This window comes from Thamnophis sirtalis, unplaced genomic scaffold, assembly GCF_051295495.1.
Source record: "Thamnophis sirtalis isolate CommonGarterSnake01/CBP01778 unplaced genomic scaffold, rThaSir2_p1.2 scaffold_6, whole genome shotgun sequence".
Classification (NCBI taxonomy): domain Eukaryota; kingdom Metazoa; phylum Chordata; class Lepidosauria; order Squamata; family Natricidae; genus Thamnophis; species Thamnophis sirtalis.
Window position 1 is genome coordinate 51278709 of NW_028261386.1, and position 13308 is coordinate 51292016.

At 41.0% G+C, this 13308-nt stretch overlaps 1 protein-coding gene across 1 annotated transcript in view; it reads right to left on the reverse strand.

The window, feature by feature from the left end:
* The window catches only part of ACBD3 (acyl-CoA binding domain containing 3), a 14923-nt gene extending 11612 nt beyond the window's left edge, over positions 1–3311 (reverse strand). The window contains exon 1 of the mRNA XM_014058647.2: positions 2980–3311. Within this exon, the coding sequence (XP_013914122.2) occupies positions 2980–3259 (280 nt within the window). The 5' untranslated portion in view covers positions 3260–3311. The remainder of the gene's footprint in view (positions 1–2979) is intronic.
* Positions 3312–13308: the final 9997 nt, after the last annotated feature.

Genomic DNA, 13308 nt, shown 5'->3' on the forward strand with positions numbered 1-13308 from the left:
TGGAGGACCCCAAAAAGGGCTTTTTTAATATAGATTATATTTACCAATATTTACCATATTAAAAATTAAAATTGATGCATTTTATTATTGTATTATTTTTCAACATAGACTGGCAATTTTTTTTTACTCCATGAACCTCTTGGGGAGCCCCAGAAGACGTAGGTTGTTGTCGTTCGGTCGCTAAGTCCCCTCTGACTTTTCACAATCCCAAGGACTGTGGGACCATGGCAGGCCTCACTGTCCTCCATTATCGCTTGGAGTTTGCTCAAATTCATGTTCATTGTGTCAATGATACTATTTTAAATACTCATCCTCTGCTGTCCTCTTCTCTTTTTGCCTTCAATCTTTTGCAACACCGGGGTCTTTTCCAATGTGTCCCCTCTTCTCATTTGGTAGCCAAAGTATCTGAGCTTCAGTTTCAGTATCTGGCCTTCCAAAGGACAGCCAGGGTTAATTTCCTTTAAGATTGAATGATTTGATCTTCCAGCAGTTCAAGGACCACAATTTTAACAATGCTAATTTGTACCATTTAAAACAAGTTTAATGAAGCACAAACTAGTACCTAGCAATTATTTATTTCAAACAATATTCCTGACAAGTGACAAAATCTAATGGTAACCTGCTTCTCCCCACGAAACCTTTCTTTTTCTTACAGACTTACATGCTTAAATATATCCTATTTATCCAACAAAAGAGAAATAAGGTCTTCCAACAAACTGAAATGTATCTACTGTCCCTTATCTGCTCAAATAACATCATTAAAAGATCTATTCACACCAGGAGCTTAATTACTGGGTGTCCTTCAAATATAGTTATCTGCTCTTTTGTCACTACTATCTGATAAAGAAGTCAGTACCTACACAAGATAAAACTGGAAAGAAATTAAGACTATGAAAAAAGAGAAAGAAATTGAAACATTAGCATGCTCAGGTGATCCTCATAGATGCCAAAGATATTTAAAAGAAAAACCGCCCTTCAAAATACATTTCAATAATGATTGAACATAGTCAGTTTCTCCAAAAACAATGGAAAAGCAGGAGCTCAAAGAGAGAGTGGAGCAATCTTCTTGATACCATTAGTGCTCATCCTGAAGTATGACAAGGTTGATAAGTAGATACCTCAACTGCTGCACTCGTTAGGATACAGTTTATGGCAGATAAAATATATCTCACGTTATCCTTAGTGCATCCGCTAACTGAAATGTCATAGTTCAATTATATCAAAAGAATGGGACCTACAATAGCAGTTCTGGGCTCCATAATTTAGGACAAGCACTAGATGAAAGCAAGAAGCTACAGAATTCTATCTGCTGCCATCAGGATTTTTGCAGCCTAGATCTGATGGTAATAACCTACTACCCTACCTAAAAATCAATTGGATTTAATTGGGACTAGAATGATGGGGACTCACTGCCTTTTCTTTCTTCTTTCCTTCTTTTTTCTACATAACAATATTTCAGACAAAAATATCAGTAGGGATAACACTGTTTTATCTTGTATAAATCTGTGTTCTTTTAAAAGAATACAATAGGTATATTGCGCCTGTTGCATCACAATTTTTTGGTCCCAGGATTCTATGTGCATTCAGGCATCTCTATGTATGTCTGTATAAATCAACCACCCAAGGATAACTCCTCACAGTTGCCAAAGAAAGGTAATCTACTCTGTAACACTGCAACATAGTCTACCAACTTAAAACTTCCATAATTTTTCTACTTAACATTACTTTTATTATTTTTGTTTTGTATTCCAACCATAGCTCAGTAACACTTTTATATAACATTTTAGAATAGTAACAGTGACCATATTTCTTGAATCCAGAGGCAGTAGCCACAATTTACAGCATGGCTGTTTGTTACATGCTTGTATTGCACTTTCTCCTGAGTTTATAAAAGAGATTTAAAATGGACTATGAGATGGTAAGTAGCATTTGTTTTAGCAACTGCAATATTTTCTGGAGAAAATTTGCATTTTTCTGTTTTATTAGGTGGTTTAATAACTTGGGTACACGTAGATCCCCTATCCTTTCACATACCAAGAAAATACACATTTCAGGGGTATAAACTTACTATCTAGTCATTCCGAATTGGGATTTTTGTATGTTTCTCTATTATTCAAATATATTACATATTGGGAATTTCTGTAAAAGTTGAGTACATATTATAAGACCTAACTCTTCCTCATTTTATTCCTTTATTACTTTTATAATTCACAGCTAGATCCCCACCCATAAAAATTAGCAAGTGCAGTAGTATTGCAGAATTGTCATGTACTTTTTGTAAACAGAATATGAGTAATAAAAATGGATTTATAACATAATTTAATGCAGCATAGGCTATATTTTAGCTTACCGGTAATTTATTCAAAAACGAACAAACCTTTTTCTAACTATGTTCTTTATCTTTGCTTTTATATTACCTTCTGTGGCTCTATTCAAAGCATATCTAGCTTTAAAATATTCTGGAAAGGTTTTCAGGACTGTATGAATCAAACCAAATGAATCAATATTAAAACGAGCACAATATCATTTTATAAGCTCCCATATTTGTACAAGGCTACACAATCTTTTGAAGAAAAAAATGTTCCATCTACATACAATTCAGGCTTATTTGAAAACATTACTATATTTCATTTAGCAATTTCGCTCTTGCCTGCATATTCGAAGCCTACATAATGTCACTTCTGCAACTAATATAACCCCATTTGAAACTGAATAGAATATTTCATTGAATAATTTCTCTTGCTTCTCAACGAGCTTCTGAGGGCGACGGCGGTGTCTCTCCACAGACACAAACCAACTAAGTAAACGTACGTCTAGTTTAAGATTCCCGGGGCTCTACGAGGGTGAGTCGGGGCCGGAGGCTCCCAACCTTTCTCCCCCACAGACCCTCTTACGATGGGGAGGCCGGGAAGTCGAGAGAGAGCTAGCCAGGACACTTCAGTCACTTTCCCGACTTGGCAAAGAGGCAAAGGCGGTCACCTTTGAAGAAGCGCAGCGCCAGGCTGTACAACTCCTCCAGGCCGAAGCCCCAGCGACGCTCCAGATTCAGCGCCCCGCCGCCGTCGCCGTCGCCGTCTCCGCCGGCCTCGTCCCTCACCTGCCCCCCCGGCTGACCAGAAGTGCCCCCTCGGCTGCCAGCCAGCGGGAGCGGCCTAACGTCTGCCTGGCCAGGCCTAGCCTCCTCCGAGTCCGGGCTCAGGGTCAGGCCATCAATGGAAACCTCCAGCCGCTCCGAACTGAGCGCCGCCGCGGCCGCCATCGCCTGCCTCTCCCCCTGCTGCTCAGCTGGGCGGCCACGTCCCGACTTCCTGCTCCCGCCTCACGACCCGGATCTTCCGGCGAGGCAAGACCGCAGGAGGAGGAGGAGGAGAGGAGTGGGAGGTGGGGAGGAAGAGGAAGGGTGGGTTCCCTGGAGATCGCCGTGTTGTTGCCTACCTCCTCCTGCTGCTGCTGTTGCTGTCTTTGCCAAGTTGCCTTCCTTGCCGCGGGCATATTGGGGACATTTCCTGAAGGCCGTCCTGGGACGGCCGAGGAATTGGAGTTCAGGCCGATTTAATCCCGAGTAAACACGAGCGAAGTTGCCCTCTTTATTTCCGGACAGAAATCTCTTTGACGTCTGCATGACAATCACCGATTCCCATAGTTCTGCTTTTGAAACTGCGGCGAATTCACTCTGGTTGTGGAAAAGCAGAGCGGTCTTGAACAACCACAGCAGCAGTGATACCCGTTGTCATAGGACACTTGGTACCATGTCCAAGAATTTTATAAAACACATTAAGAAATTGCTGCTTTCTACTAAAACACCAGCGGAACTGCAAAAACTATGTACATCTTAAGAAGATACTTGGTTGATACCTAGGCCGTATCAAGCATTAGAACCAGTCAATGGTATTTGTGGTGCGTTTTTAAATGTTCAGTTGACTGAGTTTTATGTTTAATGAATAAAGTATATATAATAATAATCTGCCGGTCAATGTCCATCTGCCGGTCAATGTCGACTGGCAACCACGCGGAGGAGAGCCTTCTCGGTGGCAGCTCCGACCCTATGGAACGATCTCCCCGTGGAGATTCGTACCCTCACCACCCTCCAGACCTTCCGCACAGCCCTTAAAACCTGGCTGTCCCGTCAGGCCTGGGGTTAAAGACCGTAACCCACCCGAATTGTATGAATGTTGTGCTTTTAATGATGTACTGTCTTATGTGTTAATCTGTTTGTTCTCCCTTCCTTCCGAATTGTGAGCCGCCCTGAGTCCCCCCAGGGAAAAGGGCGGCATATAAATAAACTACTCATACTCATACTCATAATAATAATAATAATCAGCTGCTGTAAAAAAATCACGCAGACTGATTATAAATTGCGGCACAATTCAGTAGCACAAATGATCCATTGGAATTTGTGCAAAAATTATAATATTAAAACAGCAACAAACTGGTGGGAACATCAGCCTGAAAAAGTCACCGAAAATCAGATGGTCAAGATCTTGTGGGATTTCCGTATACAAACCGACAAAATACTGGCGCATAATACACCAGACATCACACTGGTTGAGAAAAATAAGGTCACAATCATAGACATCGCAATACCAGGTGATAGCAGGGTCGCCGAGAAGGAACATGAAAAAAGAGCAAGATACCAGGACTTAAAAATCGAAATTCAACGACTATGGCACAAACCAGCAGTGATAATTCCAGTGGTAATTGGCACACTGGGTGCTATTCCAAAAGCACTGGAATTACATTTAAAACAGTTAAAAATTGACAAAATCACCATCAGTCAAATGCAAAAAGCCGCACTGCTTGGATCTGCACGCATATTTCGAAAATACGTTACAACGTCCTAGGCCCCTGGGTGGGGCCCGACTAGTAACCAATGCCAAATCCGGCGAAACAACTGGCCGCTGTGCTACAATTGTATAATAATAATAATAATAATAATAATAATAATAATAATAATAATAATAATAATAATAATAATAATAAACAGACAAAATACTGGCGCATAATACACCAGACATCACATTGGTTGAGAAAAATAAGGTCACAATCATAGACATCGCAATACCAGGTGATAGCAGGGTCGCTGAGAAGGAACATGAAAAAATCACAAAATATCAGGACTTAAAAATTGAAATTCAATGACTATGGCACAAACCAGCAGTGGTAATTCCAGTGGTAATTGGCACACTGGGTGCTATTCCAAAAGCACTGGAATTACATTTAAAACAGTTAAAAATTGACAAAATCACCATCAGTCAAATACAAAAAGCCGCACTGCTTGGATCTGCACGCATATTATGAAAATACGTTACAATGTCCTAGGCCCCTGGGTGGGGCCCGACTAGTAACCAATGCCAAGCCCGGCGAAACAACTGGCCGCTGTGATACAATTGTATAATAATAATAATAATAATAATGTCAAATGCAGTAGGGAATGAGATCTACGGAATGGTTAATATCAAGCGAGGAATTTTCCAGGGTGATTCACTTTCACCTCTTCTCTTCATCATCACAATGATCCCACTATCAGTAATCTTAAAAAAAATGAAATTAGGCTACCAAACAGCCAAAGAAGCTGAAAAAAATTCGCATTTACTATATATGGATGATTTGAAACTCTATGGAAAGTCAGAAATAGAAATCCAATCATTGACAAACAGTCCGAGTATTCAGCACCGATATTTCAATGCAGTTTGGCATGGAAAAATGCGCCACTGTATCCATAAAAAGGGGCAAAATCACTGCATGTGAGGGAATTGAAATGCCCAATGGCCAATTAATTAAATGCAAAGAAAATGAAGCCTACAAATACTTTGGCATTCTGCAGTTAGATAACATCAAGCATGGAGAAGTAAAAACTATTGTAAGGCGAGAGTACACCAACAGAGTTAAGAAAATTTTGAAATCTAAATTGAATGGTGGAAATACAATCAAGGCCATAAATACCTGGGCAATACCAGTTATAAGATACACAGCTGGTATAGTTAATTGGACACAAGCTGATTTGGACATTTTGGACCGAAAAACCAGGAAACTAATGACAATGCACTACAGTTTACATCCACGTGGTGATACTGATAGACTGTATCTGCCCCGAAAATCAGGTGGCAGAGGATTATTACAAGTGAAGCAAACAGTTGAAGAAGAAAAACATGCACTGGCTGATTATTTAAAAGAAAGTCAAGAACATCTATTAATCGAAGTAAAGAACAAAAATCTACTGAAGGCCCAACAGATGAAACAAGAATACAGAAAAGATGTGATAAAATCAAGAATGGAGAATTGGCAGAACAAAGCCCTGCATGGCCAATTTCTGGAAAAAATAAAAGATAAAGTGGACAGTGAACAAATTTGGTTATGGTTAACAACAGGTAAATTAAAGAAAGAAACAGAGTCACTAATCCTGGCTGTGCAAGTACAAGCTATCCGCACAAATGCCATCAAGGCCAAAATCGAAAAATCCTCTGATGATGCCAAATGCAGACTTTGCAAAGAAGCTGATGAAACTGTTGATCACATACTCAGCTGCTGTAAAAAAATCACGCAGACTGATTATAAATTGTGGCACAATTCAGTAGCACAAATGATCCATTGGAATTTGTGCAAAAATTATAATATTAAAACAGCAACAAACTGGTGGGAACATCAGCCTGAAAAAGTCACCGAAAATCAGATGATCAAGATCTTGTGGGATTTCCGTATACAAACGGACAAAATACTGGCGCATAATACACCAGACATCACACTGGTTGAGAAAAATAAGGTCACAATAATAGACATCGCAATACCAGGTGATAGCAGGGTCGCCGAGAAGGAACATGAAAAAATAGCAAGATACCAGGACTTAAAAATCGAAATTCAACGACTATGGCACAAACCAGCAGTGGTAATCTCATTTGGTATTATTACTTGAAGTTCATTTTGAGCAAGCATTTCCGTCTCTCTTTAATACTTTTTCTATATTTTAAAAACAATGACCACACACACACACACACACACAAGAATTTCAAATAATCTTGTGAGGGGCATGCTAAAGGGCTTTTAAAACTTGTTTTCTATTTTGTATAAAAGCAATCTTCAAGCTTATGGAAATGATGTAATGCTATCTTCACCTCCTCTGGGACAGCATATTAAATCTTGTGAACGCAGTATCGGCTTTATGAGTCAGGAAATGGGCTCTTCAAATCTCATGCCATTAATTCTAGACCATCTGTAAGACAGAGAAGAAAAAGAAGAAAGGGATAGTGCAACTTTCAAAAAATATTTACACTGGCTCTCCAAAATTTCCCTTCTGATGGAAAAAAGGCAGCCTTTGAGAAACCTTTGCAATTACCCTACACACAGACAGCAGGCTCTCTTTGGAGCCTTAGGCTGAGCTCTTTCCTTCTGCGAGTATGAAATACATTTGCTCTTCCTTATAAAAATTACAAACTAAACCACTGAACAGTAGCTTTTCTTAAAACTTTTGGACTGGTAAGAAACTGGCAACCTTTAAAAATAATACTTGTGCAGGCAGGGCAAAGGAACCAATTAGCAGCAAGCTGGGCAGAGGGGCAGCTGGTCCAGAGTAAACTTTACTAATTTCTGGTTGTTCCTGCAATCAACTTCTTTGGCTTCATGTTGTTCATTAGTACTTGCAAATTAATTTTAGAATAAATGCCCAAGGGATACTGTTGTTCATAGCTTAACTACCAGGCAATCTGGAACTAGAGATTTACAGTAATATTTAGAAATTGGAAAAAGCTGAGAAAAATAGAGAAACAAACTTTCTTTGTCTTTTCTCTTCCATGCCTCGTCCCTGCTCTGTTGTACTACAGCATTTACAGTAGTTTTGAGTTGGCTGCCAGGCTGTAACTGCTATATTTTATCACATGATATAGAGCAGTGTTTTTCAACCACTGTGCCGCGGCACACTAGTGTGCCGTGACATAGTGTAAGGTGTGCCGTGGGAAAATTACTTTATATATAGTCAATATAGGCACAGAGTTACATTTTTTTAACATTTTCTAATGGTGTGCCTCGTGATTTTTTTCATGAAAAAAGTGTGCCTTTGCACAAAAAGGTTGAAAAACACTGATATAGAGAAGTGAATAATAAGAAAAAAGAGGTCTTTTTAATTCTTTTTTTCCAGAAACATCCTGCATTTTAACTTTCATACCTGCTTCTGTCAAGATATTTGTTACAATCAAGCTTTATTCAAACTTCTACAGGGACTGGCACCCCATAATTTAACAGCTAATAATTCAATATTAGAGTTCAAAGTTGATTTTCAGACAGAATAGCTGCTCTGTTTTATTTAAGCCTGTCACAATTTGTTTATGTTCTACATTATACGTAATGTAACTCGGCTGATGAAGTTCTATAAATAATTTAATTAGATCAAGTATTTAGTATGTGTTATAAAGCGCCTCCACCTGTATTCTGGATCCGTGTCCCTCCTGGCTGGTTGCCAACAGCAGTGAGGTGACACATGGCTGGATCCAGGCAGTCGTGACCGCCTCCCTTCGAGAGGGGCACTTCCCCGCCGCACTTAAAACGGCAGTGGTGAGACCCCTCCTGAAGAAACCATCCTTGGATCCAGCCATTTTAAACAATTATCGTCCTGTCTCCAACCTCGCCTTTGTTGGGAAGGTTGTTGAGAAGGTGGTGGCCTTCCAGCTTCAACGGGCCTTGGAGGAAGCTAGTTATCTTGACCCCTTCCAGTCCGGCTTCAGACCTGGTTACAGCACAGAAACCGCTTTGGTCGCATTGACCGATGATCTCTGGAGGGCCAGAGATGGAGGCCATGCATCCATCCTGGTTCTCCTTGACCTCTCAGCGGCTTTCGATACCATCGACCATGGTATCCTTCTGCGACGACTGCGGGAGGTGGGGGTGGGAGGCACTGTTTTGCAGTGGTTCTCCTCCTACCTCTCGGACAGGTCGCAGTCAGTGTTGGTCGGAGGGCAGAGATCGTCCCTGAGGCCCCTAACATATGGGGTGCCGCAGGGTTCGGTCTTATCTCCCCTACTATTTAACATATACATGAAACCGCTGGGCGAGATCATTCGGAGGCACGGGATAAAATACCACCAATATGCGGACGATACGCAACTGTATCTGTCCGCCCCGTGCCAACTCAATGAAGCGGTGGACGTGATGAACCAGGGTCTTGAGGCCGTTAAGAACTGGATGAGCGCTAACAAACTGGTACTCAACCCGGACAAGACCGAGTGGCTGTTGTATTTCCCTCCCAAAAATTTGGCCAATGTTCCATCACTCAGTCTGGGAGATCAAATTTTATACCCCTCAGATAGGGTCCATAACTTAGGAGTCCTCCTGGACCCACAGCTGACTTTTGACCACCATTTGTTGGCTGTGACCAGGGGGGCATTTGCCCAGGTTCGCCTGGTCCGTCAGTTACGGCCCTACCTGAACCGGGAGGCTCTCGCAACAGTCACTCGAGCCCTTGTGATCTCTAGGCTGGAATACTGCAATGTGCTCTACATGGGGTTGCCCTTGAAGTGCATCCGACGACTGCAGTTAGTTCAGAATGCAGCCATGCGAGTGACAGTGGGCGCACCGCGGTTCGCCCACATAACACCCATCCTCCGCGAGCTGCACTGGCTACCTGTTGATCTCCGGGTGCGCTTCGGGGTATTGATGACCACCTTCAAAGCACTCCATGGTAGTGGATCTGGGTACTTGAGAGACCGCCTTCTGCCGATTACCTCCCTCCGACCGATTAGATCGCACAGACTGGGCCTCCTCCGAATTCCATCTGCCAGTCAATGCCGACTGGCGACTACACGGAGGAGAGCCTTTTCTGTTGCAGCTCCGACCCTGTGGAACGACCTCCCCGTCGAGATTCGCACCCTCACCACCGTCCAGACCTTCCGCATAGCCCTTAAGACCTGGCTATCCCATCAGGCCTGGGGATAGGTTCCCAATTTACCCGCCCGAGTGTTGACTGTTGAATGCAAGTTGTGTCTTATCATTTTATTTTGTTCACATATTGTTTGTTTTTGTATTGCACCCCCTTCCCTACGATTGTAAGCCGCCCTGAGTCCCCTCAGGGAAAAGGGCGGCCTATAAATCCTAATAAAATGAAAATGAAATGAAATGAAATCATTTCTATGATGGCATCTTTTTCAAAGCTGGCTCTTTAAATTCAAAAATAGCAAAAATCTAGAAAAGGAATACTGAACAATTGAAACTCAACTGCCATCTGCTGGACTACATAATGAATTTTGAAAAGCAGATTATTATTTTTTTGCTCAAAATCAAGTATTACCATTTTAAAGACTACATTGTTAACATGAACATTTTCAAAAGAACTTTTTTTTGTGGGGGGGGGAACCCTCTTTTTAAAGCACTACTGAAATAATTAGACTAAGAATGAAATGGTAAACTACTTCCACACTGTTTCCAGTAAGAAAATTGTAGTCTTGAGTTCAGCCTTGAAGAAGCCTTTATTTTCAAGCTATATAAGTGCAAATAAAAATATATATATTTGAAAAAAAATGTAATTTTCAAATGTTAGAAAAAAGATGATGAAAAGTGCAATTATACATTTTTTTCAGAGGTTGCCCAACCAAGGGCTTACAAGATTCCAAAAAAACCCTCAGAATTCTGATAGCAGGAAAGCAGGTGATTTGATCTTCAACTGCTATCAGTCACACTCTCTATGGCCAATGAAAAAATGTTTTTAATTCATGCTATCTGGAAGGCACCTAGTTATTTGCTTTTCATCTACAGAACTGCTCCAGCAATCCAATTACTCTTGTAGAAAAGCTAAAATGGGGTAAGAGAAAAGAATGCACACATTCAAAATTTCTCTTGATAATAGGCATGCTCCTGTTGATGGTACAACTTTGCACTTGGCTTGGGGGAGGGAATTTTCCTCTGCTTGTGTTCAAAGGGAAGGGAAAATAGCTGATCCCCTATTGAGATAATCTCACTCACACTGTCAGAATAGACCATAGGATATGATTTAACTTGGCACATAATAACAGCATGCCATCTCCAGTGTATTTAACCCTCAAGGAAGGAAGGCAAACTTTACTGAAACATGAGGAAGGATATAGGGGAAACGCTTATTTCTTATATCAAAGTAAGAAAAACTCTAATATGATAAAAAATACCAGAAGACTAGATTCCTCTACTACAGGTGACAATATCTGGCCACAACTATAAATCAGATTATTATATGCTAAGTCTACTTCATCAAAATATTCAAGGTAATCTTGTGATGGAGAAAGAAGTTAAAGATGCAGGCAAATGAAATGTAATAATGATGGACTTCACTTAATCTCAGCTTGATCTGTTCATGTTCAGATTAGGAGGAAGAAACAGATTTTTAGATACTGTACCAGTGGTGGGTTTCAAATTTTTTTAGAACCTCTTCTGTAGGTGTGGCCTGCTTTGTGGGAGTGGCATGCTGGCCATGTGACCATGTGGGAGTGGCTAGCCAGCCATGTGACTTGGTGGGCATGGCCAACTTGTAAAATGTGGTGAAACTCACTTAACAACGCTCTTGCTTAGCAACCAAAATGTTGACTCAGGAACTCTGGCATTGAATTTTGCAAGTCTTAAAGCTGTCAAGTTACAAGATCCTTGCACCCCTAACCCTTTAGGAAAAAAACCCCAGGGGTGTTCAAACTTGACAGCTTTAAGACTTGTAGACTTCAACTCCCAGAATTCCTCCTCTCGGTCTTCATCTTGATGATGTGCGGATAGGCAGGGGGAGGGAGCTGGAGCCAGTTCTAAACAGCACTGTAGATTTTTGGAACCTCTTTTATAGAAGAGGCTAGAACTGGCAGGAACCCACCCCTGTACTGTACATTATGATTTTAGAATAGTTGGCCTTTGGAATTGATAGCATTTAAGCTATCGTAGATTTGATTTTAAGTGATATCCAAGATCTAGTGCAAAGTAGTATTGTGGAATAATTTAAAACAGTGACTATAATGCTAACATATTTTCAGATTTGAAATACAAGGTGGGTGCAAAATGGTCACATTTCATTACAAAAGGAGAAACTTCCCCAATATAAAGGAATTGATGAAAAAGATTGAAAGGAAAAGTCAAGAGGACCAAACTTCATAATTCCTGAGGTTTTTTGAAATAATGCAGTAGGTTGGGGTTCAGATGGGATATATTATACAAAGTAGGAAAAGGTAAAACAAGTCCAGAGGAAGGTTAGTATTTTACAATTTGTAAGAGTTAAAGTGTCTTTCTTCAGGAAATAGAAAAAGCATAAAATTCCTGTCATAAAAAGCATATAATTTGGCAGAAAAAGTATTAAGGGATGTTAAAAAAAATGATCTGAGAAGTACATAGCAAATATGCCAGATGTCTTCTTTATGATGTGTTTAGAGTGGATCTACTGCAAAAAGATTAAAAACTTCCTGCTCTCATGGTTTCATGAGTTATAAGACTGTAGGAAGTTAAAACCCACCCCTCTCCTAGAAAAATGAAATATCCTGGGAAATATTGAAAAGGCAGAATATTATATTTCCCTGGATCAGAAATGGAGAAAGATGTTTTTTAGGCAGGAAGCAGACTCCCTCTCAATAGCCTCCCTCTTTGTCAATGGGCCATTAAAAAGCCGGGTCTAGTCTATTCTACATACCAAAGATCTCCCTCTTCAGCTCCAGGGCGATGGAATTAAGGCATGATAGTATTAGCCCTTTACCCATCTCACTACAGGGCACCTGGGAAGAAGCAATGCTCAACCAAACATGAACTCAAAACACAGCCTAGATAATTGCCCCTGCATGGCCCCATGGGAGTCTGACAGCCAATCAGAATACAAGCTCAAGATCAAAGGCCAGAGGTCTTTTTTTCTTCTTCACCCAACATCTGGAAACATGTGACCCCCCTTTTCTGTTCAGGAGCTCAAGCCATGTGATGCTGTCCATCATTAAACCATCTTTCCAAGCAGCCTCCATGTTTCCAGTGTCTTTTTCTCCACTTGGAACTGAACCCAGAAGAACATTTCTTCCAACAAGGCAAAGTGGGATTGGGTTGGAACTAGGGGAAACCGAATCCCAGGAATGAATTCTTGGTGTTCTCATGCTTTTGCAAAAACTGTTGATGGTCTAATATAAAGCTGGCCCATCAAAGGATATTTCTCAGCAGAGAATGGAAACAAAGCTCGATTCTTCTTGCTCTCCTCGGTTTTAAAAAATGCCTTTAAAGAGAGTCAATACACTGTTTTATTGTCCCTCTAGATATAGCTCCCCCCCCCGCCCGGGAAACGCAGAAGTCATCTCCCCCAGGACTGCATCACTCCCCATCCGTCCGAAACGAAACTACAGGTCTTGTTCA